We start from the raw sequence: 24,668 nt of genomic DNA, 5'->3' as shown, positions 1-24,668 counted from the left end.
AGAACTCTGGCCATTTTCTGTCCCCAGATCGCCTACCGGGACCGGCTGAAAGATATTCGGGCCACTCTAGAAGTTTCTCCCTTCTTCAGATGCCACGAGGTAAATACCGGGCTTTCCTTCTCTGGGTTGTGGCTACAACCTTTGGGTCTGCCCACCTGAGTGGCGAGCACACCTCTCATGCTCATGGGCCTGCTTGTTCTGGGAACCTGAGGGCAAATACTAGGACCACGCAGCCAGAGAGGCAGGCTGCCCGGGATCAGGCCACTCACTGCCGGCCGGAGCCCCGTCCACACATGTCTGCGCCAGGCTCCCTGGACAGACCATGCAGGGCTGTCCTGCCTCAGGGCCGTGGTCATCCATCCTCCCAGTGCTTCCTGCCCCTCCTGGCTCCTGACTTCCATCCCACAGGCCCCCAGGTCTCAGGGCAGAGCCCCCGGAGCTGCCGGAGCAGCCCCCATCACCATCAGAGACCTTTGGGTACCACCCTGGGAGCCTGGCTGGAACTTTCCACCTGTTCCTGCTTCCACGTCTGTGTGTCTGCGGGGGCAGCAGCCAGGGAACCCAGACACCCCAGACAGGGATCCCTGGGGGGTCTGCAGGACCGTAGGATCAGAGATGCCAGGCCTCCGGCCCCTGGAGTGTGCATGCACACCATGTGCACATGCACATGCCTATGCACGCCGCTCCCCGGAAACGGTCACTGCCGTGGCGAAGCAGGCACCCCACGCTCCCCACAGCCTTGCAGCTCCTTCCAGAAAGCAGCCCCTCTCAGGGTCTTATACGGAGGGAGCCTCAGCTTGAGCCTGAGCCTGAGCCCACCCCACAGAGAGGGCAGCGGGGGCAGCAGGTGGAACAGGAAATGGGTGGTCCCAGGACCTCGGGCGCTGGGAGCTTCCCTGGGGGTGGGGGGTGGGGTGGGCAGGGCCTGCCAGGCCTCACAGCATCTTGGTGCAGGTGACACAGCTGGCCCTGCTTCCGAGCACACAGCCCAGCTTGCCCTGCGATTTTATCCCTAACTTGTCCTTCGGTCAGGGTGCACCTGTCCCACGTGGTGGCTCTGGCAGGTGCCTGGGTAGGACTGCCCGTGAGGAGGGACTGGGGTGCCCAGAGGGCAGACAGGGTGGGCTCTGCCCTGAGCAGCTGCCCCTGGCCTAGCCATCCCCAGGTTCCCCTTTCCTCCCCTCCTCCACACTGAGGCCCGGGGTGTGCAAGCCCTCTGCCCCGCCCAGGGCCTCTGGATCCCCAGCTCAGTAAAAGGTCTTTTGTGCGGCCCCACTGGACCCTCCCTTCCCCTCAGCCTGCCTGCCTGCTCCAGAGGGCACGGGCCATGCGTGGGCCTCGGAACCCCAGGACCTGCCCACTGGGCCGAGGGACCGCACCGCACCACCCTGGTCCTGGGAGCTATAAGGACCCTGCACCCTCTCCCCACACCCTCTGACTTCCTTCAGCCCCACACAGTGACCTGGGGGAGGGTGTGGGGGATGGATTTGTATTTGGGAAAGTACCTCACTCCATGCAATTGCTCTGACCTGGTCCAGAGTGGGGGCGGGAGAGTGGCGGCGGGGTGGGCAGGGTAGGGCTCCTTGGTGCCTGTGGTTGTCGGTTGTCAGAGCCGGGCCATAGCAGAGACCAGCCCCAGAGGCCCTGCTGGGCCTCTCTAATCAGGCTTTGCCTGGGTCGTGCTACTGGAATGGGGGTGGCCTGGGCCTCCCTGCCACCCTCCTGGGGGGCTGTGTGTGCACTGGGCAGGTCCATTGGGAGGTAGGAATTGCAGGGTGAGACCCCAAGCCTTAGCCGTGGTCTGAATAGTGGGGGCGAGGGTCTGCCACCCCAGAGGTCCTCCCTGACGCCGCCCACACGGAAGGTGGTGGCTGTCCTGGTGGCCGGCGTCCTTCGCCCCCTTCTCCGCCACCCTGGGTGGGCTCTGCCGGGTGGGATGGAGCTCCTCAGCACTCTGGCTGCAGGGGGCAAGCTCTGGGGGCTCCAGCGCTGCCCTCCCCAGCTCCCCATTCACTGCCCTCTCCCCCCAGGTCATCGGCAGCTCGCTTCTCTTCATCCATGACCAGAAGGAGCAGGCCAAGGTGTGGATGATCGACTTTGGGAAAACCACGCCCCTGCCCGAGGGCCAGACCCTGCAGCACAACGTGCCTTGGCAAGAGGGGAACCGGGAGGATGGCTACCTCTCGGGCCTGAACAACCTCATCGACATCCTAACGGAAATGTGCCAGGACGATCCACTCGCCTGAGGCCCCACGGCACCCGCATCGCCACCCCCCCCTTCCTACTCCGCTGCTTCCTTTCTCCTTTCATTTCCCTTTGCGTCTATCAGGGTGTGAGCCCCAGAGCCGACCCTCCCGAACTGCACTACAAGACACTTTGTAGAGACGAGATGGAGAGTTCCAAGAGCAGATGAGAGATTTTCTGGTCACTTTCTTCATCAAGGGCTTGGAGCTGGGGTTTCTACATTTGTCTGTGCGTAGGATCTCCCAGCAGACGAGGAATGCCCAGACCCAGGCTCAGCGGCCTGGAGGGCAGCTCTGGTGGGTTGAGGTCTGGAAGCAGACTCAGGTAGCCGTGACACTGGTGGGTCACTAACCCAGGAGCCAGCTGCAGCCTCTGGATGGGTCACCTGCGGGGGCCTGCTGCCCCCTGGTGGCCAGTGTGGTCAGTGCCATTGCCAAGCTCAGCCTGTGTGTGTTCCATCCTCCCCCTGCTCGGGGCTGGGATTGGGGGTGGGGGGTGTAAGAATCTGGGCTTGGGCAGGTGCCTGGCTGCGGGCTGCTGGTCTTGGGGCACCAAGCCACTGGGAACTGCGTGTCGGCCATTAGCAGCCCAGGGGCACGCACAGACGGTGTTGGCCTTCTATAGGCACCCCACCCATCTGGTATTGAAACCCTGGGTTTCAATTTGAATTTGGGCCAGACCTGGGAGTCAGGAGATGTTCTCTGACCCAGGCCTTCGCAGGAGGGGGCAGGCAGGAACTGTATTCTTCCATCTGATTCTCACCCTCTGAGTTCAGAGGACACTCCACACACCTGAGCTTCCAGGGATGTCCCCTAACCCCCCAGAGCCACTTGTGCCTCCAGCTCCCTGCCTTGCAGTGGCAAGGTCAGGGGTCCCGGGTGGGGCGGGCCGGGACACAACCAGCCCCGGAGGGAGAAGACAGAACCTACAGAGCACACTCCCTGTACATCCCTTCACACACACCCCCACCATCTCCCTGGGCTTCTTTCATGAGATCAGGCCCCCAAAAGGTTCAGGCAGGCTCTGGGGCAGCGCTGGGCAGGGAGGAAGCAGGTTCCTGGCTTACTGGCCTCCTCTCCCCACTAAAGTAACTCTTAGTGCCTGAAGGGGTTAAACCCACATTTCCCAAATGTGGTGCGGGCAACCCCCGGCATAGTGGATGGGAGATGGGGTGGCATCTCTCCCTGGAGTCTCCAGGTTGCTTGAACATGACTGGGGAGCCCCTAAACTGTGTTTTAACTTTCAAGCAAGTTACGTCTCTCTTATGGAGAAGAATGTAAAATTGGCCTGACTTTCCAAGAACAAAACCATCAGCTCTCTGGCCATGCAGAGCTGCGCTCCCCAGGTGCCCTCCTTCGCCCGTGGAGGTACAGGGGGGCCCAGAATTGAGCTCTGACAGGCGGCAGGTGCTGGGGTCAGTTCCTCCAGAGGGACCAGTCCAGAAGTTTCCTGGACTGGAAACTGGAAGTTTCCTGCCCCCTGTCACCCCAGGGTCTCTGGAGGGACCTCCGACCTCCCCCTAGGACACCAGCATTTCCCCTTTTCGTGCTGGGTGAGGGATGGTTGGTGGGGGTGGAGGGCGGGTTGCAGGAGGATGTTTAAGTACAGATTTTTTTTTTTTAAAGGAAATCCCTTTTAAACTTCCTGGCTTTTGTTGAAAACAGTGGTGAGCTCCCCTGTGGGGTATGCTAAAGGTCACACCCCCGCCCAGCTGAGCGCAAGAGGTCTTGTGACTGCATGTGACCCTCTGAAGGCAGGAGCACCACAGCCAGCTCTGGGCCTCCCTCTGGAGCTGGAGTCACCTGTGGCTCAGAAGGGGCCTGGTGGTCTGTGCCTTGGCAGTCTGCTGGGGGAGGGACATCGTCCATTCAGACCTCCAGATTCCAGGTCCCAGCACTGTGGGCTGGCCAGAAGTCGCCCTCCCTCGATCTATGTAGAAAGTTTCCTAAAGCAAATGAATGCTCTGAACAGGAAGTGCAGGGGACTTGAGCTACTTAAGAGAACAAAATTTCCAAGCACTTTAAACAGGCACCAATTGTTTGCGAACGATGTGCTGAAATACAAGGGATGTGTTTATCAGAGGAGGTCTGCACTGCTGATAAGTCGGCTACAGGTTGCTTTGGGGCACGTTCGATCAGCGAAAGTGGTATCTTTGTGGTGTTACTCTCTTCCTTAGGGCTTGGGGTTCTGTATGTACTAGCTAGCTCTCCTCTCCCGCACCTCTTCTCTCCAACTGGCGTGCCCCCTTCCCTGCCTCCTCCTTGTCCTAAAGGAGAAGATGGATTCTGAGTGGAATTTCCCAGAACCCTGCCCTGCCTAGCCCAACCCTGGTCCCCGCAGGGACACCTCGGATCCTGGCCACGCAGGTGCTGGGAGGGCGGGCCGAGCGAGGCGCGTGCGCATGCGCACAGATGCACGAGCGGCCTTCCGGCCGGGTCCTAGCCGTGCCCCCGGGGGGGGGGGGGTTCTCGGAGAGCAGCATGCTTCACGTGTTCGTGGAAGGTTTCTCTTGCCTTTAGTGTCGTGTAAGAAGTTTTTAAGTTATATTTATTTTTTCTGTTTTTTTTTAATTGCACAAAACACTAAGACTGGGAGGCTGGATTCTGTGTGTCCTTTAAAGCTGTGCCTTCTTCCTGAACTTCTTTTCCCACTCGGTGGAAAGAGCCCGGACACAGCACTGCCCCCACCCCACCTCTGCCCATGGACTCTTTCCCCTGTTCGCTGTATCTAGCTTTGAGTTTGCCCGCATCCAGTCCACCCCGTCCCCTACACCTCCCCCATGTGTAGAGAACCCAGGCCGCCGGCTTGGGAAGAGGCCAGGGGTTCCCTGCCCACCCCCAGTGCCTTTCTCCTAGAGGAGACGACTCCCCAGAGGGTTCTCCTTCCCTCTGCACCCCTTTCTCCGCGACACCTTGGAGAAAACTGTTACAAACCACCCACCTGCGCAGTGCCTGTCGAACAGACCGCGTCGCTCTGTACCTTCCTGAATAAAGGCCCGAGAGACCACAGTACCGGCCTCCTTGCGGTCCTTTCCGCCCAGAGCCCTGGAGAAGCACCTCGGGTTGGGTGGGGAACTGCGCTCTTTGGAAACTGGAAGATCGAGCTGGGGCCCCAAGAATTCCCCCAGGAATGGGGCTCAGATTGGGTAACGTTTCGATCTGCAAACGATTTAAAACAGGCTTCAGATCCAGTCTTTTCAGCCTTGTCCACAAAACCTCTACGTAGTCAGTCATTCAGGACACAGAATGACCACAAGAAGGGATTGTCTCCCACCCCGAGGCCCAGGGGGGGACGGGGAGGCCATTGCACATGGCGACGAGCTCTGTGCAAGCTGAGGGCCTGGCTGCTCCCCTCTGTGGTCCCCTTTGATCCCAGTTCACCTCCACCAACATTGCTCTGCAGTCCGCTTTACAGAGGGGGAAACTGAGGCCAAACAAGGGACCTGGGCAATAAATGGGGAGCAGAGATTTGGTTCCAGACTTTGCCTGGTTGCAGACCTGATTCTGTCTTGCTCCTGCTTGGCGAGCATTCTCAGGCAGAGAGCCTGTCCTATCTTTGCCCTGCCTGGGTCCCATCTTTGCCCTGCCTGGGTCCCAGGCTCTCAGCACAGGGCTTGGCCCTCCCTGGCCTCCCCGTCACTTCTCATTGCAAGGGCTGCTTGCTCTCAGAAAGCAGTAGGAAATAAGCCTCTCCTCCAGGTTGCTTCCTGGAGAACCTGAACAGAAAGAAGTACAGTCTTGGCTCCAACGTTGGACCCTTGGAGAGGGGTGAGGCCCCAGGCAAGAGCGAGACACCCCAGCCACCGTCTCCCACAGTGACAGTCCCGTCTGCACCTTCTCAGTGTTAGCAACCGCCCGAGGGATTTAGACTCTGTCCACACCAGAGGGATGTCACCCTGAAGGCGGGGGCTTACCGCTGGGGACTGGTGTTTCTTCAGCGTCTCACCGGGCCCAAGACAAGTGCTTAGCCAATGTCTGCTGATGGGGACCTCGAGCACCGTCAGTGACGACGACGGTCGGGTGCGTGGATGGCCTTCCTTCTGCAGAAAGACTCACAGTTGGCTGGCATGGGCTCCCTGGCCCCTGGGTCCTGCGCCCCCTGCGGCCGTCCCTCCTCTGGGTCTTACTCTAGACCTTGTCATTGCCCTGACTGGTCAGCAGAGCACCCCACAAATGCTTGCTGGAAGGCATGAGCGCCGGTCCCCCTTCTACTCACAGCTCTGTCCTCTGCGCCCCCCCCCGCCAGGGCTTGGTGATCGTCCCCCCACCCCAGCCCCTCCAATGTGAAACCCCGCACACTGTGTCCCAGGCCTGCCACTCTTCCTGAGCCAGGACTTAGAAGCCTGGTCTCCTCCAGCACGGTCATCAGTGGGACCAGGGGCATCCGGGCCCTCTCAGCTTCTGCTCCCCTCCTCCTGCCAACCTGGAGCGGACCCCACATCCCCCAGAGGTCCAGCCCTAGAGAAATGACCCCAGGCCATGGCGGAGGGGTGGAGGGGAGCCTGGCACTGCCAGGGCACGTGGACATCCACCGTGGGGGGAAGAGTTGTCCTCGCTCACTTAATGGGGTCTTGGGTCTTTCTGCCTGCTTCAGACAAACTCCCCCGGCCAGGCTGCCTGATGGCCCAGAGAGAGCTCAGGATCTGCTGCCCACGGGTCCCCCAGTAGTCTGGGGTGGGGGTGGGGGAACAAGGCACTCCAGCAGGGCACAGGAGGGGGTGGGTCTCCTCTCCCTCTGTGGTGGTGCAGGATAAGTAGGATCCCTGGAAAGTGTGAGTCTGTTCTCAGGTGAGGTTCGAAGGTCTGTGCTCCATCAGGTAAATCCAGCCCAGTGATGCTCCTGGGAACCAGGGCACCAACCATAGGCGGCTCTGTGGAACTACTGGGCTCTCTGGGAAGGGGACTTGGGTCAAAACTCTTATTTCATGGACTCCGTAAGCAGAGGGCCCTGGTGGCATCTCCGGTGGCATTTTGGGCAGCAGCATCTGCACAGACCCAAGAAGATTGCCACTTGCGGCTGTAGTGGGAAGTGCAGTCCCTTCCAGAACTAAGTCATAGACAAGATGCCACAGGGACCAAAGGCCTGCCCATGCCTCCCCTCCCACGGCACTTCATTCCCATTAATGTCAGAGGAGAGCTGTGGGTATGGGGATACCACCCTTTTACTTCCACCAGGAATGGGGCCCCATTGCCTTCAGAGCCACAGGCAAGCCAACTTCCAACTCCCACTCCAAGGTTCTTCTCTCTACGGTGAGCAGTTGTGCTAGGACCATCCCGAGCCCTAGGAAACCTGATGGCCAGTCACCCTGTTGCTTTTCCAGGTCTCCTCTGTCACCAACCAGCTCAACCTGGGTTCCCTAGAAACCAGGTAAAAGCTGGCTTTTATCAGGGAGAACCATCCCAAGGGGCCCGGCATGGTGAGGGGTGGAGGGTGGTATGTGAAACAAGGTTGGGACAAAGCAAGGGGCAGGTTCAGCAAGCGTAAGCCACTCTCCCAGCGCCCCCAGCTCTGCCTCCCACTGGCTACCCTGTCTACAGGACCTCATCTCAGGCAGGCGGCACTGCCACTCGGGTGCCCGTGTGGGTCAGCGCAGTGATGGTGAGGGCAGCAGCCAAGGCCCTGACCATGGGAACAACACAGGCCTTTGCTGGGCTCCTCTGGTCTGGGGTGCTCTGGGAACCAAGGTTGACCAGGCTTTTCCAGTAAACACCAGAGGGCGGTGCCCATCCTGCCCCCCCTGGCCAGTCCTCCACTCTGTCCCTTGCACTTCCCTGACTGATGATCTCACCCCCTTACCCAGTTGGGCAGGAAGCTGGGGTCCCATCATCCTGCGAAGTCTGGGGAGGGACGAGAAACTGGAAATAAGGAAGCTCCCTGCGGGTCTGCCCAGGGTTGGCAGGGGCGTGCCCGGGCTGTCTCCAGACCAGGGACCCCCAGGAAAGCCTCCCAGAACCAGCTTGAAAACCGGCGGTAGGTGGGAAGCCTGCTGGGGTGGGGGAGGGGAGCCAGGAGACCCAAGCCTGCCTCTGAGCTGTGGCAGGGCCCCAAGGTCTCTGAGGGTCTTCACTGAAGTCTGGGGAGTCACTTGGCTTAACACAGTGGTTTCTCAACTTTGGGGATCACAGATATGATATGCCTCAGGTAATTTAAAGGAAGCGATGAACACTTTTCCCAGAAAAATGCCCATAAGCATACACACAAAGTTATATAGGAATTCAGGGACTCCTGGACACCCCCTTCCCCCACCAGCCCCTGGATAGATCCCCAGGTGGTGGGCAGGCCTGACTTAAGAATGCTTGGTTTGGGACACCTGGGTGGCTCAGTCAGTCAAGCAGCTTTCTTCGGCTCAGGTCATGATCCCGAGGTCCTGGGATCAAGTCCCGAATCAGGCTCCTTGCTTGGTGGGGAGCCTGCTTCTCCCTCTCCCTCTGCCTGCCACTCTGCCTGCTTGTGCTCTCTCTCTCTCTCTCTCTCTCTGTGTCAAATAAATAAATAAAATCTTAAAAAAGAAAAAAAAAGAATGCTTGGTTTGTCACAGCCCTTCCCGGTAAGGGAACACGCCCCAACCCCCTCCTGCAAGGGCATCTCTGTCATCGGAGGCCAATCTGGCAGCTGTCCCCCTTTTCCCCCTCCCTTAACGATCCAGACTTCTGAAAGGCATCACCTTAGAACTACAGCCCACCTATTTTTGTAAATAAATCTTTATGGGAAACAGCCATGCACATTTTTAATGTACTGTCTAAGGCTGCTTTCACACCACAACGTCAGAGCTGAGTAGGTGCCCCAGGCATCCTGTGGACGCAAGGCCTGAAATACAAACTGTCTGCCCTTTTACAGGAAAGTCCTCCAATCCCTACCTCACGCCAACCGCAGCCATGGAAAGAATGACTCCCCACATGGCACCATGCTAGGGGATTCATGACTGTTAGTGCGATCTTTGTAAGAACTCTGGAGCTGCGTTAGCCCCATTTGTACATGAGAAAGCAGAGATACAGAGAGGGTGAGAAACTTATTTAAGAACACACAGCTGGTAAGCGACCGACTCAAGCCCTTTCCACGACCCCATGCAACTGAGTCTCCCCGCCAAGCAGCAGGGTTGGTGCGGGCACACGGCTGCATCGCAGGATTTTGGGAGTGGCCTGTGGTCAAGCCACGAGTCCTGGTGACTAGAAACCTGACAAGGCCCAGGCCATCCTGGTCCCGAGCATGGCCCTCAGGGGGGTGAGGCCTGAGCTGCAGAGCCCAGGCTTTGGCTCTGGCCCCCACAACAACAGGCAGGACCCAGGATTCCACCAGCCCCAGAGGATTTGAGCCGGGGGTGTGGCGGCCTGGCTCAGGAGCTCTCTGGGAAGCGCTGTCTATTGTAGACTCCAGGTGACCCTGTAAGTGAGCACAGCCCCCCCGCAGTCTCCCTTCCCCCAGAGACCCTTGCACACAGACATGCAGAGTCATTATTGTCCCCTGACACCCCCCACGGACTGCCAGTTCGCAGGCCAGCTCACACGCCCTTCCACTGAAAGACAGAAGCTGTGTCCTGTTCTCACAGACACCAAGACACATGTGCATGTCCTTCCTCTCTTTGCCACCACAGCCGAGGCCAGCCCCTGGTTGTTCGTATACCAGGCACAGATGGGCCTGAGCAGGGAGGCGGGAGCAGAAAATCCAGCAAGAAGAGAGATTTCACACCTCAGCTGGATGTGAAGGCTTGCAGTTCTGGGTTTTTTTCAACAAGAAAAAAACTAGTCTGATATAATACTGACAATAAAAACATGAGGTGGGAAGTGCTTCCCCCAGCACAAATTTATTTTCTTACAGTTCTGGAAGCTGGATGTCCAAGCTCAAGGTCTGGCAGGTTGGTTTCTGGGGAGGGCCCGTTCCAGGCTTCCCACTGATTGCCCCAAGGCCAAGGGCGAGCTCTGCCGTGGCCAGCTCATGCAGGGGCCCCCACCTGTCTGAGCAGGGTGCTCCACTACACCCTCACGTGGCCAGCTTTGCTCCAGACACAGTCCCACTGCCCGAGAATGGGGGGAGGGAGGACGGGACACAAGGCAGCCCCCGCCCCTGTTGTGCACTAACATGGCAGACTGTTTCCAGCTCCACCTTCCATCCCGAACCTTCCAAACTTGTGAATGAGTAAAGCGGTTTGGGGGTGTGGGGGTGGGGGGAGTGCATCGCTCAGTTCTGTGGTTTTCAATGTGGCGACACGTATTTGGGTTATTTTAAAAATAGTTTCTGCAAATCATGGGCAAACAGTATCTCACTGGGACAATTTGCTGTCGGCAGCAGCCCTGTTTTACTTCAATGGAAAACAAGTGCCCAATTTTAGTCATGCTTTCTGAGCACACGTGCTGGAGGGAAGTCAGGCCCGCCGCCCACGGAGGCGGCTGTGCGGCTGTGGGGGAAAGGGCCCCCTTCTGGACAGCCTTGAGCAGGACAGCCTTCCGGGAGGAAAGGAAGAGGGGCGGAAGCTCATTCACGGAACAGGTTGCTCGGTGGCCTTCTCCAGGCCCCCAGAAATGCCCAGAACATCCCCCAGAAGTTCCCTCACCTTCCTGGCTCCCCCCCAGCCTATGGTGTCTCGGTCTTGCAGGGACACAGTGGCCTTGGCAACGACATCGGAGTCCCCGACAGCCCGTGCACATACCATACCTCCCAACCCTCACCACTGGTGGGTGTGCATATGGTTAGTGCCATTACCTGTGTGGTGTAAATTCAGAGACGTGAGCAAGGTCATGCAGCTGGCAGAACCAGAATCGGGATCAGAGTCCCAGTGTGAGGCTGGTGTGGGTGGACAAGTGAGTGGGCTTGTGCCCAGCACTGGGAAGAGGGTCACGTTGAGGGTGGCAGCACAGGGCAGAGCACCTGACCCCCAAGACGGACGAGGACCCTTCAGAGAGGCTTTGCAGAGGAGGTGTCCCCAAGGTCAATTTATCCAGAATTATCCAGAAGGGCTGGGGTTGGAGGGAATCACATGCTGCAGGCACCAGTAGGACGCAGGGTCTGTCATCACTGCAGGTGGTCAGAGGAGGCTCCCTGTGGGGTCCCTGTGGATGTGAGGCTGGAGGGGTGGACAGGGCCCCCCCACAGGTCAGGGCGCTAGGGTGGGGCATGCAGCTGTCCTCAAAGGCTCTCCCAGCAGGGCATGAGTAGGGGGCATGTGGGGGGGGACCCCCCCGGCAGCCAGTGGCCTGGGGGAGGGTGAGACCCAGTGAGGAGCCTTGGCCAGAGGAGCACAAAGTCAGGCCATGGGCTGCAAGGGTGTGAAGGGGTTTGTGGGTGCCCCTCTGTGCTGGCTGTGGCTGTATGGGGGGAAGGGACACCTGGGGACACCCAGTCTGAGCCGCTGTAGGCTGGGGCGGGGGCTGGGGCAGGAGAGCTTAGCTCCCAACTGCCAGCCGGCTAGAGGGGACAGCCCCACGGGAACGTTGGGGACGGCCAGATGGGCAGCCTGGAGTCCCAGAGTGAGTCCCCGGGAGCCCGAGTGGGACAGTGCTCACAGTGCCCCATTCAGTGACAGAGTCGACTTCAGAGTCCTGTGAGCCGTTTTCCTTTCTCTCTTAGTTATCGTTTTCTGTGTCTTCAAACCCTTCTCCATGGGTGCGCTTTCGGACCAGAACTCCGTGCACGTGTAAGGAAGGAGTGGGGTCCGGCCACTCCAGCGTTCTCCCCATATCCTCCCACACTCCTGCTCAGCCAGCTCGCAGGCCCCTTTCCTCATCCCCAGCGTGTGGGGTGCTGACCCTCCATGCTGCACCCCTACACACACACACACACACACACACACACACACACACACACTCTTTGACAACCAAAATGTGTACACTGGGATTCCTCCATCAGAACAGGACACGTCTGGAAGCCAGGCCTCCTGAATGGTGGTGGAAAGGGCCACAGGTGTTTCCTGAGCAGAAGAGAAGGGGAGGTGGATGGCAGACGGACTGATTATCCTGAGGGGGACAGAGAGCACTTCCCGCAGACCTGTCTTACCCTCTGTCCTGAGTTCTGGTGAGATCTGCAGGGATTAACAATTACAAGTGACTGTAAAGTAGGGGATGGCCCAGGCAATGTGTCTCTGAGAGTTCTTCACATCCTGCAGAGGAATAAGGTGGGGAGCCCTGGTCTTGGGGGACTTTCACGGAACTTTGTGACCATTTACCTGGGAGATGGTGGAGGATTTCCCAGAAAAGGTAGACGGTAGAGGGCGCCATGCTCCTGAGATTTTGTAGTTCATCAGACGAGCCGCCGTCCATTTAGAAAGTAATTTTCAGCCAACAAATACACTTTTATTTCAACTACTTTTTTTAATCTTCCAAAATATTTTAATGAATATATATGGCTATTGTGACGGAAAAGATACATTTATTAGCTCAAGTTCACCGAATCGAATTCTGCAAAATCCAGGGGGCCACCTGGGTCTGGAGGAGGATAGAGAGGGTGCATAACTGACAAGGAGTGAATCTGAAAGCAATCTGGGGAGGCGAGTCTCGGGCTGGAGGGTGTCCCCTTCTCCACCGGCACAGGAGTCTCCAGTCCGGACTCCTGTCAGCTGGAGAGAGACTCTGAGATGGACTCTGACCGCATGCTCGGGGAGGCCCCCCTCCACAGCACAAGCCACCCCAATTTCCACAGCTCCGGGCCCTGGGAAATCTTTGCAGGTTGGTGACCCCGAGCCATGGCAGCAATGAGGCTCGGCGCGCAGCTCTCCCCATCTCTGCAAGGTGCAGCTCAGGTGCGGCTGCCAGCCCTGCCCCCAAATGACCTGGGGCCCCACGGGGCCACATTGAAGGACGCCCCTTGGGTCTCACAAGAAAGCCAGGGCAAAGCTCGTATGTGAAATGCTTTCACTGAAATTGCGAGATGTTTTGGAAACCCAGTCGAGGCTCCAATTCCACCACCTTTCCTGACGCTTGGCCATTCATCTTCTTCCAAATGTTCGCTCTCTTTCTGTCTGGCTGGCTTCTCTGAGACCTAAAATTCTTTGAGCCCATAGGCCTGTTAGCTCACGCTTATTTGCATGGCTAAGTAACCAACACTTCGGATGGGCAGGAAGCCAATGGAAACAAATCCTGTTTCTATAGTAGGTACAGAGAGGACTCTGCAGAAAATAGTTTCCATTTTAGGAAGAAGGGGGCAGGTGTGTTCATTTAGCAACTGACCGCTCCTAATTCCACCTTTCCTGTGCGGTGAAGTGTGCCTGGAGCGGGGCCAGGTGGCACAAGGGAAATAAAGCTATTCTAGGACCTGGCACCCTGTCTGGGGGAGCGCTTCGTGTCTGAGAACCCCGGTTCCCTCTGTGAAGAGACTTGGGGCGTGGTCCTTGCTTGGTGGGCAGACCAGCAGGGCTGGGCAGCAGGACACCCCCAAGGGGCCAGGATGGTGGAAAAACCCCCAAGGGCTTTGCGACGCCAACCTCGGGGTTCGGTTTTGGCATGGGCTCAGAGTGGGACGCTCGGTCTCGGTCCTGGGACTTCCTAATGTTCTAACCAGAGAGCAACTCCCAGCGTGCTCCAGGGGTCCTGGCTGTCCCTACATGTTCCTCGGGCATCCACGCCAGCCATCAGGGTGATGGGTGGAGAAAGGATTTCTACATGTGTGCTAACCTGTTCTGGAACTCTTTATATGGAAAAAAAAAAGTTTAATTTACATCGTTGTGCATGTATATAATTTTTTCTTTATTTTTTTTAAAGTTTTGTTTATTTTTAAGTCATCGCGGGGCCCAAACTCACAACCCGGAGATGAAGAGCCACCAACCGAGCCAGCCAGGTGCCCCTACAATTTTTTCTTTAAATACTGTGCCCCATTACAGGACGGGGCAGGTGGAGAAGGAAGGTGGGAGGCGGGACTGGGGAGGAAAGCTGGCAATGTCTAAGGGCCCTGTCCCTCGCTGGTCACCTGTGGATAGCAAGTGTGCGTGTGCCCAGTCTGGTGCGTGCCCATGTGGGTGTGTTTGTCATGTGCAAAGGCCAGGACTGTGTCAGCGAAGACAGAGGGTCAGAGGAGACTCTCTGGAGCAAAGATAACTTTAGGGCTTTTTGTTATTAGCAAGAGCAGTTCCCTTTGAACCAGTTTGCAGATAGGAAGGGAGGAGCACAGGAGGCAGGAGGGTGGGGAGCACAGGGGGCTGGTGGTGGGAGGGGCAAGGTGAGGACTGGCCTTGGGGAGGCAGGACTGAGACCTTCTCTATGTCTCCGCAGCTGGTACCTTGTCTGGTGTCTCCAAGAGTCAGGAACCGTGGCCAGAGGTGCCTTCAGGCTTATAAACTACAGCCCCAGGACCGAAAAGGACAATCCCCAAGGTCTCAGGAAAGCTCTCCATCTTCGCAGGCTCACTCAGTGTGCAGGACGAGCTACTGGCTGGGCTGGGATGGGATGAGTCGAGCTACGGGCAGCGTCCCCCCAGCAGAGCAGAGCGGGGGAGGGTAGAGCAAGCGAGAGCAGTCTGTCTCTCCCTGGGGTGAGAGGGTACCCCAGGGGTGCTGTTCTTGAGCTGGGCCAGGATTTGAATGGGGGGGGTGAGCGCAGGTGCAGATCCTGGGGACTCCTGATGCTCAAAGCAGTGACACTGGTTTCTTGGTGATAAAATCCATTCATCCCACCTCAGCTTCTTCAAAAGATCCCGGATATGTTTCGAGGTTCCCCAGAAGCCAAGAGTAGAGGCAAGACCCCCAGCCCCCACCCTCTGGGCTCCTCTTCCTGACCCAGAACCTCAGGAGATGTGGACAGCATCCAAGTGCTCTCGAAGGGCTTATTCCCTCCACCAATGACACTCCCAGTTTTGGAAGTTTCTTTGCCTGACGTGAAAATCCCCACGGCTCTGACGGGAAAGACAGCTGCAGGCTCCTGCTGGTCCGGTAACTCCCTGCAGAGCCAGCTTCTGGGGGCCTGAACCCAGAGGTGGGATGAGGAGGCCCTCCCTCCCTCCAGGGCCAGCCAGGCCTGCAGGTCTGTCTCCAGGGGCCCCGGGCCCAGGCTATCCGGCCGCCCCGAGCCGTGAACCCGCACCCCTTTCACACGAGTGGCCCTCACGCTGTCTCCTCTTTCTCTGGGGCTCCCCTCTTCTCCTCAGTAACTCCTGGCTTCTGTCACTGTGTGAGAAGCCTTCAGCCACCTGGCTGGAGGGTCTTCTCTGAAGGCCATGGCCGGTCCACGGACCCAACTGTGGCCCTCCTGGCACCTCCCCCGCAGGAGGAGACAGGCAGGCCTGAGCCTGTCCCTGAGCCTGGGTTCTGGGGAGTAGATGCCCAAAGTCCCCCCCGCCCCCGGAAGGGGCACTTCCGCGGCCACACAGCCTGCGGAAAGCATTCCTTGTCAGACAGCGTTCCCACCATGATCTGAGTCTCTGGATCAAGGAAGGGCCCCCTGGGGTGCCTCTCTGCAGACTGAGGCCTCTAGAACGCGGCATAGTGCCCCTGACTCGCAGGCGTGAGGATGGCCCAGGGCGGCTGTCTCCTCGGCTCACAGATTTCATCTGGTTGGATTACCGCCTCCTGTCAGGAGCTCTCAGCTCCCCCGTGCTCATCTGATCTAGCCACTGTCTTCATCCACGGATTCCACAAACTCTGCGGGTCCCAGCCCGTTAGCAAATGCCAGCCAGCCGAGGACTGAGCCCCGCCCCTCCCTCCCAGCTCCCATCAGCTCCGCCAGTTAAGGCCAATCTGCTCCTTGCAAGTCCTCCTAACCGTGTCCTAATGCTTCCACATGCTTCCCTCCCAGCTGGTCCATGGTGGAGCTGGAGGGGAGACTCTGCCCTGCCTTCCTGGTAAACCCGGCTGATGCCCGAGTGGGCAGATTCCCACCGGCAGAGGGATCTGATCGCCGAACGTGGGGGTCCCCAGGAGACCCCGGGGAAGGACTTCCTTCGTGCTGAGACCACTGTACAAGCAGATGTCACAGAGAGAGGGCGTAAGTCAAGGTCCAACCAGCTGGAAAAAAGAGCACGCGGGGGCTTTGAGAAGCCACCAGAAAGGTCACATGAATGTTTATTACATAGAAAAGAGGGAGAGGAAGAAAAAGTTCCTAAAGCCGTATTTCCAGGATTTAAAAAAACACAAACTTGGAATGCCGAGATGCCATGCTTTGTATATTTATAATCAGAATATAAATATGTACACGGAGATATGTACACACAGGTTTAGACGGTCATGCACGCTGTTTCCCACTACACGGATGACCACGGGGCTTGAGCTGGGACTTCCAAAGCTGGTGGGGCGCCGGGGAGGTCGGGACCCTGCCCTGCGCCTCCAGGGGCTGTGGGGACCTGGGCAGTGGCGGTCGGGAGGGGGGACTAGTGGGGGCTGGGTTCTGAGGGTGCAGGGAAGGCCGAGCCACAGACTGGCCTGGGCCCCAGACTTCAAGTCTGGAAGCTTCTCTAGGTCCCCAGCTGGAGAATTTCTTCCTCTTGTATAACCGAGGGAGGCTCCATTCACTGGGATGGGCTGAAGAACCCCTTGGCCGGCGAGGATCCCAGGGGCAGCGGCTGGGGGTGGGGGGTGGCCCCCATGGGTCTGGACAGAGGTAAAATGAGGAAGCCCTGGAAGGTTTGGGAGAGGGTCTTGGCAGAGAACAAGAGAAATGGACAGCGATTCTTTCAACAGGAGGAAGAGAGACCCAAAGTCACTCACGTATCGAAAACTATAAATCACAGCACAACACTCATCCCAATACAAATTCAGCTAATATGCACAGAATCAGTGTTGTTTTTTTTTAATGTACTTTGTTTTCAAAAATTTGGCACCATGTACAACGGCACGTGTACCTTAGCCCGTGCAAAGGGCTAGCCAAGTGTTCCCATGGCACGCCCTGGTCACTTATGGCCACCGCCGACAGCTCCCTGGTTGGGACACCAGCCAGATGCTCACCCAGAAAGTGGGGTGGGTGTGACCTTGCCTGTCTCTCCTCACTGCTTCACATCCTGAGGCCAGGGCGGGGGGACGGTGGGGACGGTGGGGAGGACTATCTGCAGCCACAGAAGAGCCCGGAAAGGGATCATGGTCCCCTCCTCTCTGGGAGACCCATGTCGTTCCTCCCACGAAGGCCAGCCGGGTTTGGTGGCTAGGGGTGTGGAGCCATGGACCTTGGGAGGAAGGGCTCCAGGCACAGGGGCCCTTCGGGATCAAGGGAACTGTGTGCATCTGGGCCCTGTGTTGGGTGATGAGGACAAGTGCCACCTGCCAGGGCCCACGCTAGAGGGAAGGCTCCTGGGCGGTGTGAGGGGACCCTCTGTGGATGTCAAGGTCCCAACCCTGAGTCCTGCCCTCACCCAGCAGCTGAAGGGGCTGTGAACATGCGTTGGGGGGAAGGGGGAGTACACACACATGTGTAAGGGAGTGTGCATATGTCTGTGCTTCTGCCTGCCTAGGGTGCCAGTGGCCTGGCCTGGGGGTGGCTGGCATGCTGGCAAATCCAGGCAGGCAGGGACAGAACTGGGGATTAAGTCCAGAGAGACAACTTGTACTGTAAACTCAGGGTACCTGCAAAGACGGCCCTGTCATCCGCCTGCCCATGTGACAGAATCGGGAGGGAAGAGAGCGCAGTGTCTGTCACTAGAAAGAGTCCTGGCTCCGGCGTGGCCATTTCCCAGTCCATGGGGCCCGTGGCCTCAGCCCCTGCCTCTGCAGGGCCCTGGGGCCATCCTCCAAGGCCTCTGCTCTGACAGAAACGGGACCGACATTGGCTGCCTGGCGTACAGATGGTCCAGCTGAGGCACAAGACAGGAGGAGAGACAGCACTGAGCTGGAACTCGCCGTAGTGTTTGGGGCATGGGGCTCACCAACAGCACAGGGATTAGATTAGGGCAGACTGGCGAGTCGCACCACGCTTGCATGCCTCCGTGATCCCGCGGACCTTCACAAGTTCTCAGAGCCCAACAGGTGAGAATCACGGGACCCCAACCAGCACCCACCAGCTCAGGCAGCCCCCGGCCTCCACTCCCACAGCCCAGCCTCCTGCCTCTGCTCACCTTGCTGTTCAACCTGCGAGGGCGGGAAGGGCAGGTGAGGCGGCCCCGGCCCTGCTCCCTGGGAGCCCCCCTCAGGCCACAGCAGGCCCGCTGAGTGCATGCTGCACACACAAAGGAACACGGGGCCCCGCTTGCCTCAGCCTGGGGGACCCCTGAGTAGAAGGAGCCCTGGCTCCGTTCAGCCTCAGGTGGGTTCATGGGGAGCAGCTCACACGGCACCCCCGCCCCTGTGAGGTCCCAGTCTCTGGGGACAGTCAATGTGGCTGGGGAATCTCTGAGCGTGCTCGTCCGCCTCCAGTCCCTCTGTTGAAAGCCTCCCAAACCAACCAACCACAGGAGCCAACAAGGGCCTGCGCCACCAACCAGGGGACACATTAAGGTCAGTCATCCCTAAGCCAATTCCATAGGCCCGGGCAGCCCGCGTCACCACGGGAGAAAACCTTCCAGGTCATGAAGGCCTCAGGGCTGGGGGCAGGATGGGGCCCCACATCGGCCCCGCCCCATGCTGGCCCCGCCCCACACCCCAAGTGGCCTTCGCAAACTTGCCCCCATCTGTGCAGGGATGGGGTTCACTAAAGAAAACATAGTAGATTTCGGGGGTGGTTTAAAAAGCTGGGCTGGAGCAGAAGGACCACCGCCGTGGACCCCTGGCTTCCTCCTCCAGCGCCTCAGAACTTTGGAAAGCATTCTCTGGGGCCTCGGGGCTCAGTGTTCGGTTTTCCTGATGTCCCTGTCCTTCCTGGGGAAATTTGGACCCTGTGGCTTCCTCGACCCTCTTGAGTTTGCGTGCTCCCCACTGCTCCTCGGTCCTCGCGGCATCTGCACAAGGCTGAAGTCCCCGCAAGCCTCTGGGAGGTCGGGGGTCAGAGGGCTGGGAGCACTCCTCTGCCCGCTCCCACTCCAGCCGCTGCTCTGGGCTGTGGGTTGGCGGGCTGCCCAGGACGGCGTGTGGTGGAGCCGTCCAGTCCTTGCTGAGGAGGCTTTTCCCGTCACCTGCTACTTCCGCGTGGGCAAGGCCATCCAGAGGACCCTCTGGCCCAGAGGCCCCATCCCCTCTGCAGCAATGCTTTGCCATAGGCCGTGAGCTGCGTGTTTCGGGGCCTTGTTCTCCCAACGCCTCAGTCCTGCTCTCTGGAAGTTCTGCATACTCACATCCCCCCTGCCAGGATTGTTGGTAAGGGTCATAGGCGGTCCAAGGAGCCACAGCGAGCCTGGCAAGGGCCCGACACCTGGAGGCTGTCCTTGTCGTCGGGGCTGACACATGGCTCGGGGGTGGCAGAGGGAAGGCACCCTTCTGCAGGGCCCTTCCTCACCTCCCCTGTCCCTCGTCTCAGCCGGTGACACCAAGGCCACAGTCTCATGTAGAGAGCTGCTGTCTCGAGCCACTCCCCCGCGCAGCTGTTCTCACAGACTGGGGGTTCAGAGGACGGGGGTGTCCCCATTCCTCGCACACATCAGCTCCACAGGAAGGGCATCCCCTCGAGTTCAGAAGCAGCTGGCAGCCGAGGGGAGCCGTCCTTCCGAGCCCACAAACCCCTGAATTACCCATCCCACACCGGGGTTCACTCAAGAAACTCCCACCCAGGTCTGGATCACCACTAAGCACGCCCCATAAGTTGCTCTCTCTTCTGTCCCCCTCAGCAGCCACCCTGCCCCAAGCAGGGAATGCAAGATCCTTGCTTCTACCGCGGGGGCTGCGCCCCCGTGGCCCGTGGTCCCTCCCCGTGGTCCCTTCGAGCATGTGGGGCCGAGGGCAGCGGGGTGCTGCTCCTCCGACCTGGCTACAGGGGAGGCTCCCACACTGACACAGCCTCCCGGGGTGCCACCAGCAGCCACCTGCTGTCTACCGGGCCCAGAGGATGCCATCTTCTCACTCTAAAAGGCTCTGGCTTTCTGGATGAAACCAAAGCTGGTCCCATGCCTTGAAAACGTACAGGGTTCCAAACACAAAAGAAGCAGGAGCAGCAGCGGAGGCCTGGCTGGGGTTGGGAGAGAAGGGGGGGCGGAAGAAAGACACAGCTAGCTGTTCAGAGAGTGCAGCTGAGCTCCGGGCAGGGGATTTGGGTCTCCACGGAGGCCGAGAGCTGCCCAACCCACAGGGAGCCCAAGGCCCACGTCCCTGGCAGGACGAGAATCAGGAAGCCCAGTGGCGGAGGTGAGTGGGCCTGGGGAGCAAGGAGGCCTGTCCAGCGGCAGGCTCCCCAAGCACACCCACCCAGCGACTGGAAAAGGCCAGTCAGGGCACCTCGCCAGCCCTGGCCACACTCTGAGTCTCCAACAGACAAGAAAAGCCCTCCCCCGGGGAGTCTAAGGGGTGCTGTCAACAGCTTTGGGCCAGTCCCCCAGTTTCGCCATTCCCATGTTAGGAAGCAGATGAAAACAGATGTGTAGACATCCACCGTGACTTTGGATGGCCTCTCTCTTTGCTTCAGAGCAATCCCCATCCCGCAGTGGTCCCAACACCTCCCGTGAGTCCCTCCCCCACCAGGGTCCAACTCCCCAACAACCATGCAGGCAGGCACTGTGAAGGCCCCCACCATCCCTTTGCAAAGGGAGGAATCTCCGTGTGACCCCAGCAGGAGTCCCAGGCCCTGCAAGAGAGATTTTCAGAAACAAGTCCGCCACCCCAGACAATTTTTTTTTCAATTCTAAATCCCCCAAAGCTCTCGAATGCTAAGTTTTCTTCCATAACTTATTTAGGCCAAGATATGGCCTGAACCAAGCAAGCTGAGGCTATTCATGGTTTTTATTAATCCCAATTAGTCTGACTTTTCACAGGGTTCTCTGCAAAACCAGTCATGCGCTTGGCGGTCGGAAGGTGCCCTGGACTGCGGGGGTGTTAGGAAACGCATGGTAAATGGGTCTTACTCCGTCTCAGATACACGTTTTCTGAACTCGGAGACCCATCCAGCCCCAAGGATTTTAGGAGGACTATGGACCAGGCGTGGCATTCTGTATAATGTGAAGGCTCAGCAGGCCATGCTCGCCCACACCTGCACTGGGGAGCCTGTGTCTGCACACCTGGCAAGCTGTTTTGCCCAGGGATGGAGTCGCCAGCCACCTTCTAGGGAAACAAAGGTCAAAACACACCCAGGCCCAGAGATATCAGTGATGAGGAGGGAGAGTGGGTGAACGGTAGGCTGCTGTAAGGGAGCGCAGGCCCAGGAGAGACTTTTGGGGACCGTCCCCAGGCAGCCCTGGGATGGCGGAGGGCACAGCAGGCCTTTCCACACCGGGCTGGGTGATGTGCGTGCTCACTCCTGCCCTGGCACGGCCCCAGGGAGACCACAGTGCAAGCACTCAGATGGGGGCTGGGGACCAGAGGAAGGGTCCACTGAACCCTGCCCCTGCCCGGCAGCTCTGGGGCACCCTGGCAGGGGGCAGGGGGCCGTGCAGGGCAGGGGCAAGCCGAGCATCCCAGCCTCGCTGTCCACTGTCCGCGATCCCACCCCCCACTCCCCACCCTCCACCCCACCTGAGATGCTCTGGGGGCCTGTGTCTTTCTGGAGCGGGGTGGGGGGGCTGGCAGCCTCGCAGCCTGCCAAGAACAGCAGATGCGTTTTCAAAATAAATAATGTTTTTTAAATCCCCCTCTTCCACTCCAACCCCGGGAGATGGCAGAAGAGCAAGTGAGGTCCCATTGCCTGCCGCAGCCTGGCGCAGCCCTCATGGGACCACCCTGGAATTCTCCGCAGTGCCTTCAGACTCACAGCTGCTGTGGGATGCCCTGCTCCTTGTAGCCTGTGGGGAAGAAGCAGAGGAGAAACAATGAGATGCGCACTTCCTACAGGATTTCTCCAGGAGGTGCCTGTAAACCGCAATATGGTCATGAAATCTTATTCACACTAAGGTGTGAATGGCTGCTATACTCAGGGTCCACTTTTTCTGGAGGGCATGGGCTTTTTAACCGGAACAGAAAGATGCAGGGAGAACTGTGGAACTTTGGGTTTAGTGGGGTTATGGGAGAGGAGGGCATCTGGGATGGGGGGTGGGGGGTGATCGACATGCCCCAAAACCACTGCCCAGGAGACTGCCGGGTGGGCCTCCATCCCCGAGCACCAGGCACCTGGGACGTGTGGACAGAGGAGGACGGAAAGGAAAACAGCAAGACAGGACACAGAAGACCGTCACCGTGTGCCTGTTCAATCAGCCGGACGTCTGGGACACAGACAAACATGACCGAGGACTCCGAGCCTTTAAAACACTGTTGACCGTCACAAAACCACTGGGGAAACTGAGCCACTGAAACATTTAGGGATGAAGTTACGAGTTTGGGATTAGCGAAATGCCTCCCACCCCACTGAGAGCTGGCAACTTAGCCCCAGAGGAGTTTCTGAGGACCTAACGGTTGTTTTCTCTCATTATTTACCAAATTATTCACCAATTTTAAGTCCGAATCATGTGCGGGAAATGCAGAAAAAAGATGATGTCACAGATGACACGGGAGTGACCATGTGTTGTTGAAGCCACTGCAGGCCCCAAGGGGCTCAGTGTGCTAGGCCCCAGACTTCTGTCTACGCTTCAACACTTTCCACACTACAGCTAGAAATCCCACCAAACAAAAACACAAAGAGGATATACAGAAGCACAAAAATAAATGAAAATAGATAAAGACCAGAAACAAGACGAAAGCCCGGCGGCCTGCTGGAGTGAACGTGTCGGGGGAGGGTGGCACGCAGGGGGGCGGCAGCCCAGGCTGGGGGCCCCGCACCCACCAGCAGACTCACCTTGGGAAACTTGGGGGCAACACAGGGATGTGAGGCCGCAGGAGGGAGAGGAGGAAAAGAGAAAAAGAAAACAGGGTGAAAACAGAGACCAGAGGGACTGGCGGAAGTCTAAAAAGCATCAGGACGCGTAAGCGCTCTGCCCGGGCTCTGGGGACCGGCAGGTGGGTGCTGGGGCAGGGGCATGTGGCCAGAGCTCTCCCCACCCCAGGCTCACAGCATGCAGCCCCACAACTCAGCCGAGCCCACTCCTCCCCTGGGGCCACCTGCTGACCCTTGCTCTGGGCTCACCCCCACCTGCCTGGAGAAGCCGGCTGTGGGCCCCGAGCGGCTCAGTGTGCTAGGTGCACCTGCGGGGGGATGGCTGTGGGACATGCTCAGGAGGTCGAGATGCTCCCTCCTGGCCCCAGCTCTGTGTGGTCACCCCGTATAGAGACAGGAGTCCTGTACATACAACCTAATGCCTGGGGACAGACAAGAGGCAAACAGATTTCCTTCTGCAGATACCCCGGATGGACCGGCAGAGGCGCCGAAGTCCCGTGTGGAGAACACACAGATGGGTAAGCAGACGGTGTCGTGTTGGGGTGGACATGGGGCAGAGAGCATGGGGAACTACCCCGTATTTCTCCATCCTCGACCAGGACAGACTGTGGTGGGCTCGTTGTGTCCCGGACTTTAACGTCTGCTTAGGTCTGGAATTCCCTGCTCGCCCTCTTAGCAGCTTTTCTGGATGGTGTATGTGTTGATGACCCCCTGGCCAGTGCTTTGTGGAAGGTCATCCTCGGGGCACCTGGGGGGCTCAGTCGTTAAGTGTCTGCCTTCCGCTCAGGTCAGGATCCCGGGGTCCTGGGATAGAGCCCCCTGCTCAGTGGGGAGTCTGCTTCTCCCTCTCCCTCTGCCTGCCACTCCCCCTGCTTGTGCTCTCTCTGTCTCTCTCTCTCAAATAAATAAGTAAAATCTTTTTTTTTTTTTTAAATCATCCTCTACTGTTCCAGCTGAGAGGTTTCCTTCATTTTTGCGGCAGGGGGCTGGAGTGGACCCAGAAAGAACGGCCCCCATTCAACTATGGGTTAGGACAGACAAGTCCCTTGTGGGACCTCGTGGCAAAGTCACCACCTCCCGCGGGACGTGCGTGCTCCACCATCCCTCGGAGCCACCCCAGCCTGCAGCCGCCTCTCAACAGCAGTGATTACACATCCTTCCGAGGCAGGTTTACTTTCTGGAACGAGTCACCCCTGCCGAGATAGGTGGCTGAGTCCGGCGGGCGGCACAGCCAGTGGGCAGGGGTGAGGTGTGGTGGGTTTTCTCCTGCAGCCAAGTCTGAAAAGTCTGGTGCAAAAAACCAGCATCCCCGGAGCCAGCGTGCAGACATCCAAGAAGCTGAGTGGCCACAGCGAGGGCCCGGGGCCCTGGGGTGGGGTGGGAACCCGCCTTCTCACACCAAGCATCCTGGCTACACTCTCAGCACCAGCCACAGGGCCAGGCTTTCTGGCTGAGCCCACAGTCTAGGGTGATGCAAAGAGAGGAAGAGGAAGAGGCCCCATCTTACTTGTCGGGGTCCACGCTTCCTAGTCTAGGACCTGATCGGGGGGCCCTTCCAGTTATCTCTAAGACACAGACCCTGTGGTGTTTAAAACCCCTGGGTTTTAAGGGAGACCAAGATAAAAACAACCAGAAAGCTCTAGGAAAAAGGCGCCCATTCACTGAAAGGGGACTGGGTGACTAGGTGCGTTCCACTTGAGG

The 24,668-nt window shown here is 58.5% G+C and overlaps 2 protein-coding genes across 2 annotated transcripts in view; one reads left to right on the top strand and one right to left on the bottom strand.

The window, feature by feature from the left end:
- ITPKB (inositol-trisphosphate 3-kinase B) overlaps window positions 1-5,251 on the top strand; it is a gene marked incomplete at its 5' end in the record, with an annotated part of 85,431 nt that extends 80,180 nt beyond the window's left edge. The window contains 2 exons of the mRNA XM_080824444.1: window positions 28-99; window positions 2,031-5,251. Of these exons, the coding sequence (XP_080680570.1) occupies window positions 28-99; window positions 2,031-2,246 (288 nt within the window). The 3' untranslated portion in view covers window positions 2,247-5,251. The remainder of the gene's footprint in view (window positions 1-27; window positions 100-2,030) is intronic.
- A 15,681-nt stretch (window positions 5,252-20,932) lies between these two features.
- STUM (stum, mechanosensory transduction mediator homolog) overlaps window positions 20,933-24,668 on the bottom strand; it is a 50,296-nt gene continuing 46,560 nt past the window's right edge. The window contains exon 3 of the mRNA XM_080825180.1: window positions 20,933-21,942. Within this exon, the coding sequence (XP_080681306.1) occupies window positions 21,908-21,942 (35 nt within the window). The 3' untranslated portion in view covers window positions 20,933-21,907. The remainder of the gene's footprint in view (window positions 21,943-24,668) is intronic.

This window comes from Martes martes (assembly GCF_963455335.1).
Source record: "Martes martes genome assembly, chromosome: 15".
In the NCBI taxonomy this organism is placed as follows: Eukaryota; Metazoa; Chordata; class Mammalia; order Carnivora; family Mustelidae; genus Martes; species Martes martes.
The sequence above is the reverse complement of the archived record's forward strand: the minus strand, read 5'-3'. Positions and strand labels throughout refer to the sequence as shown.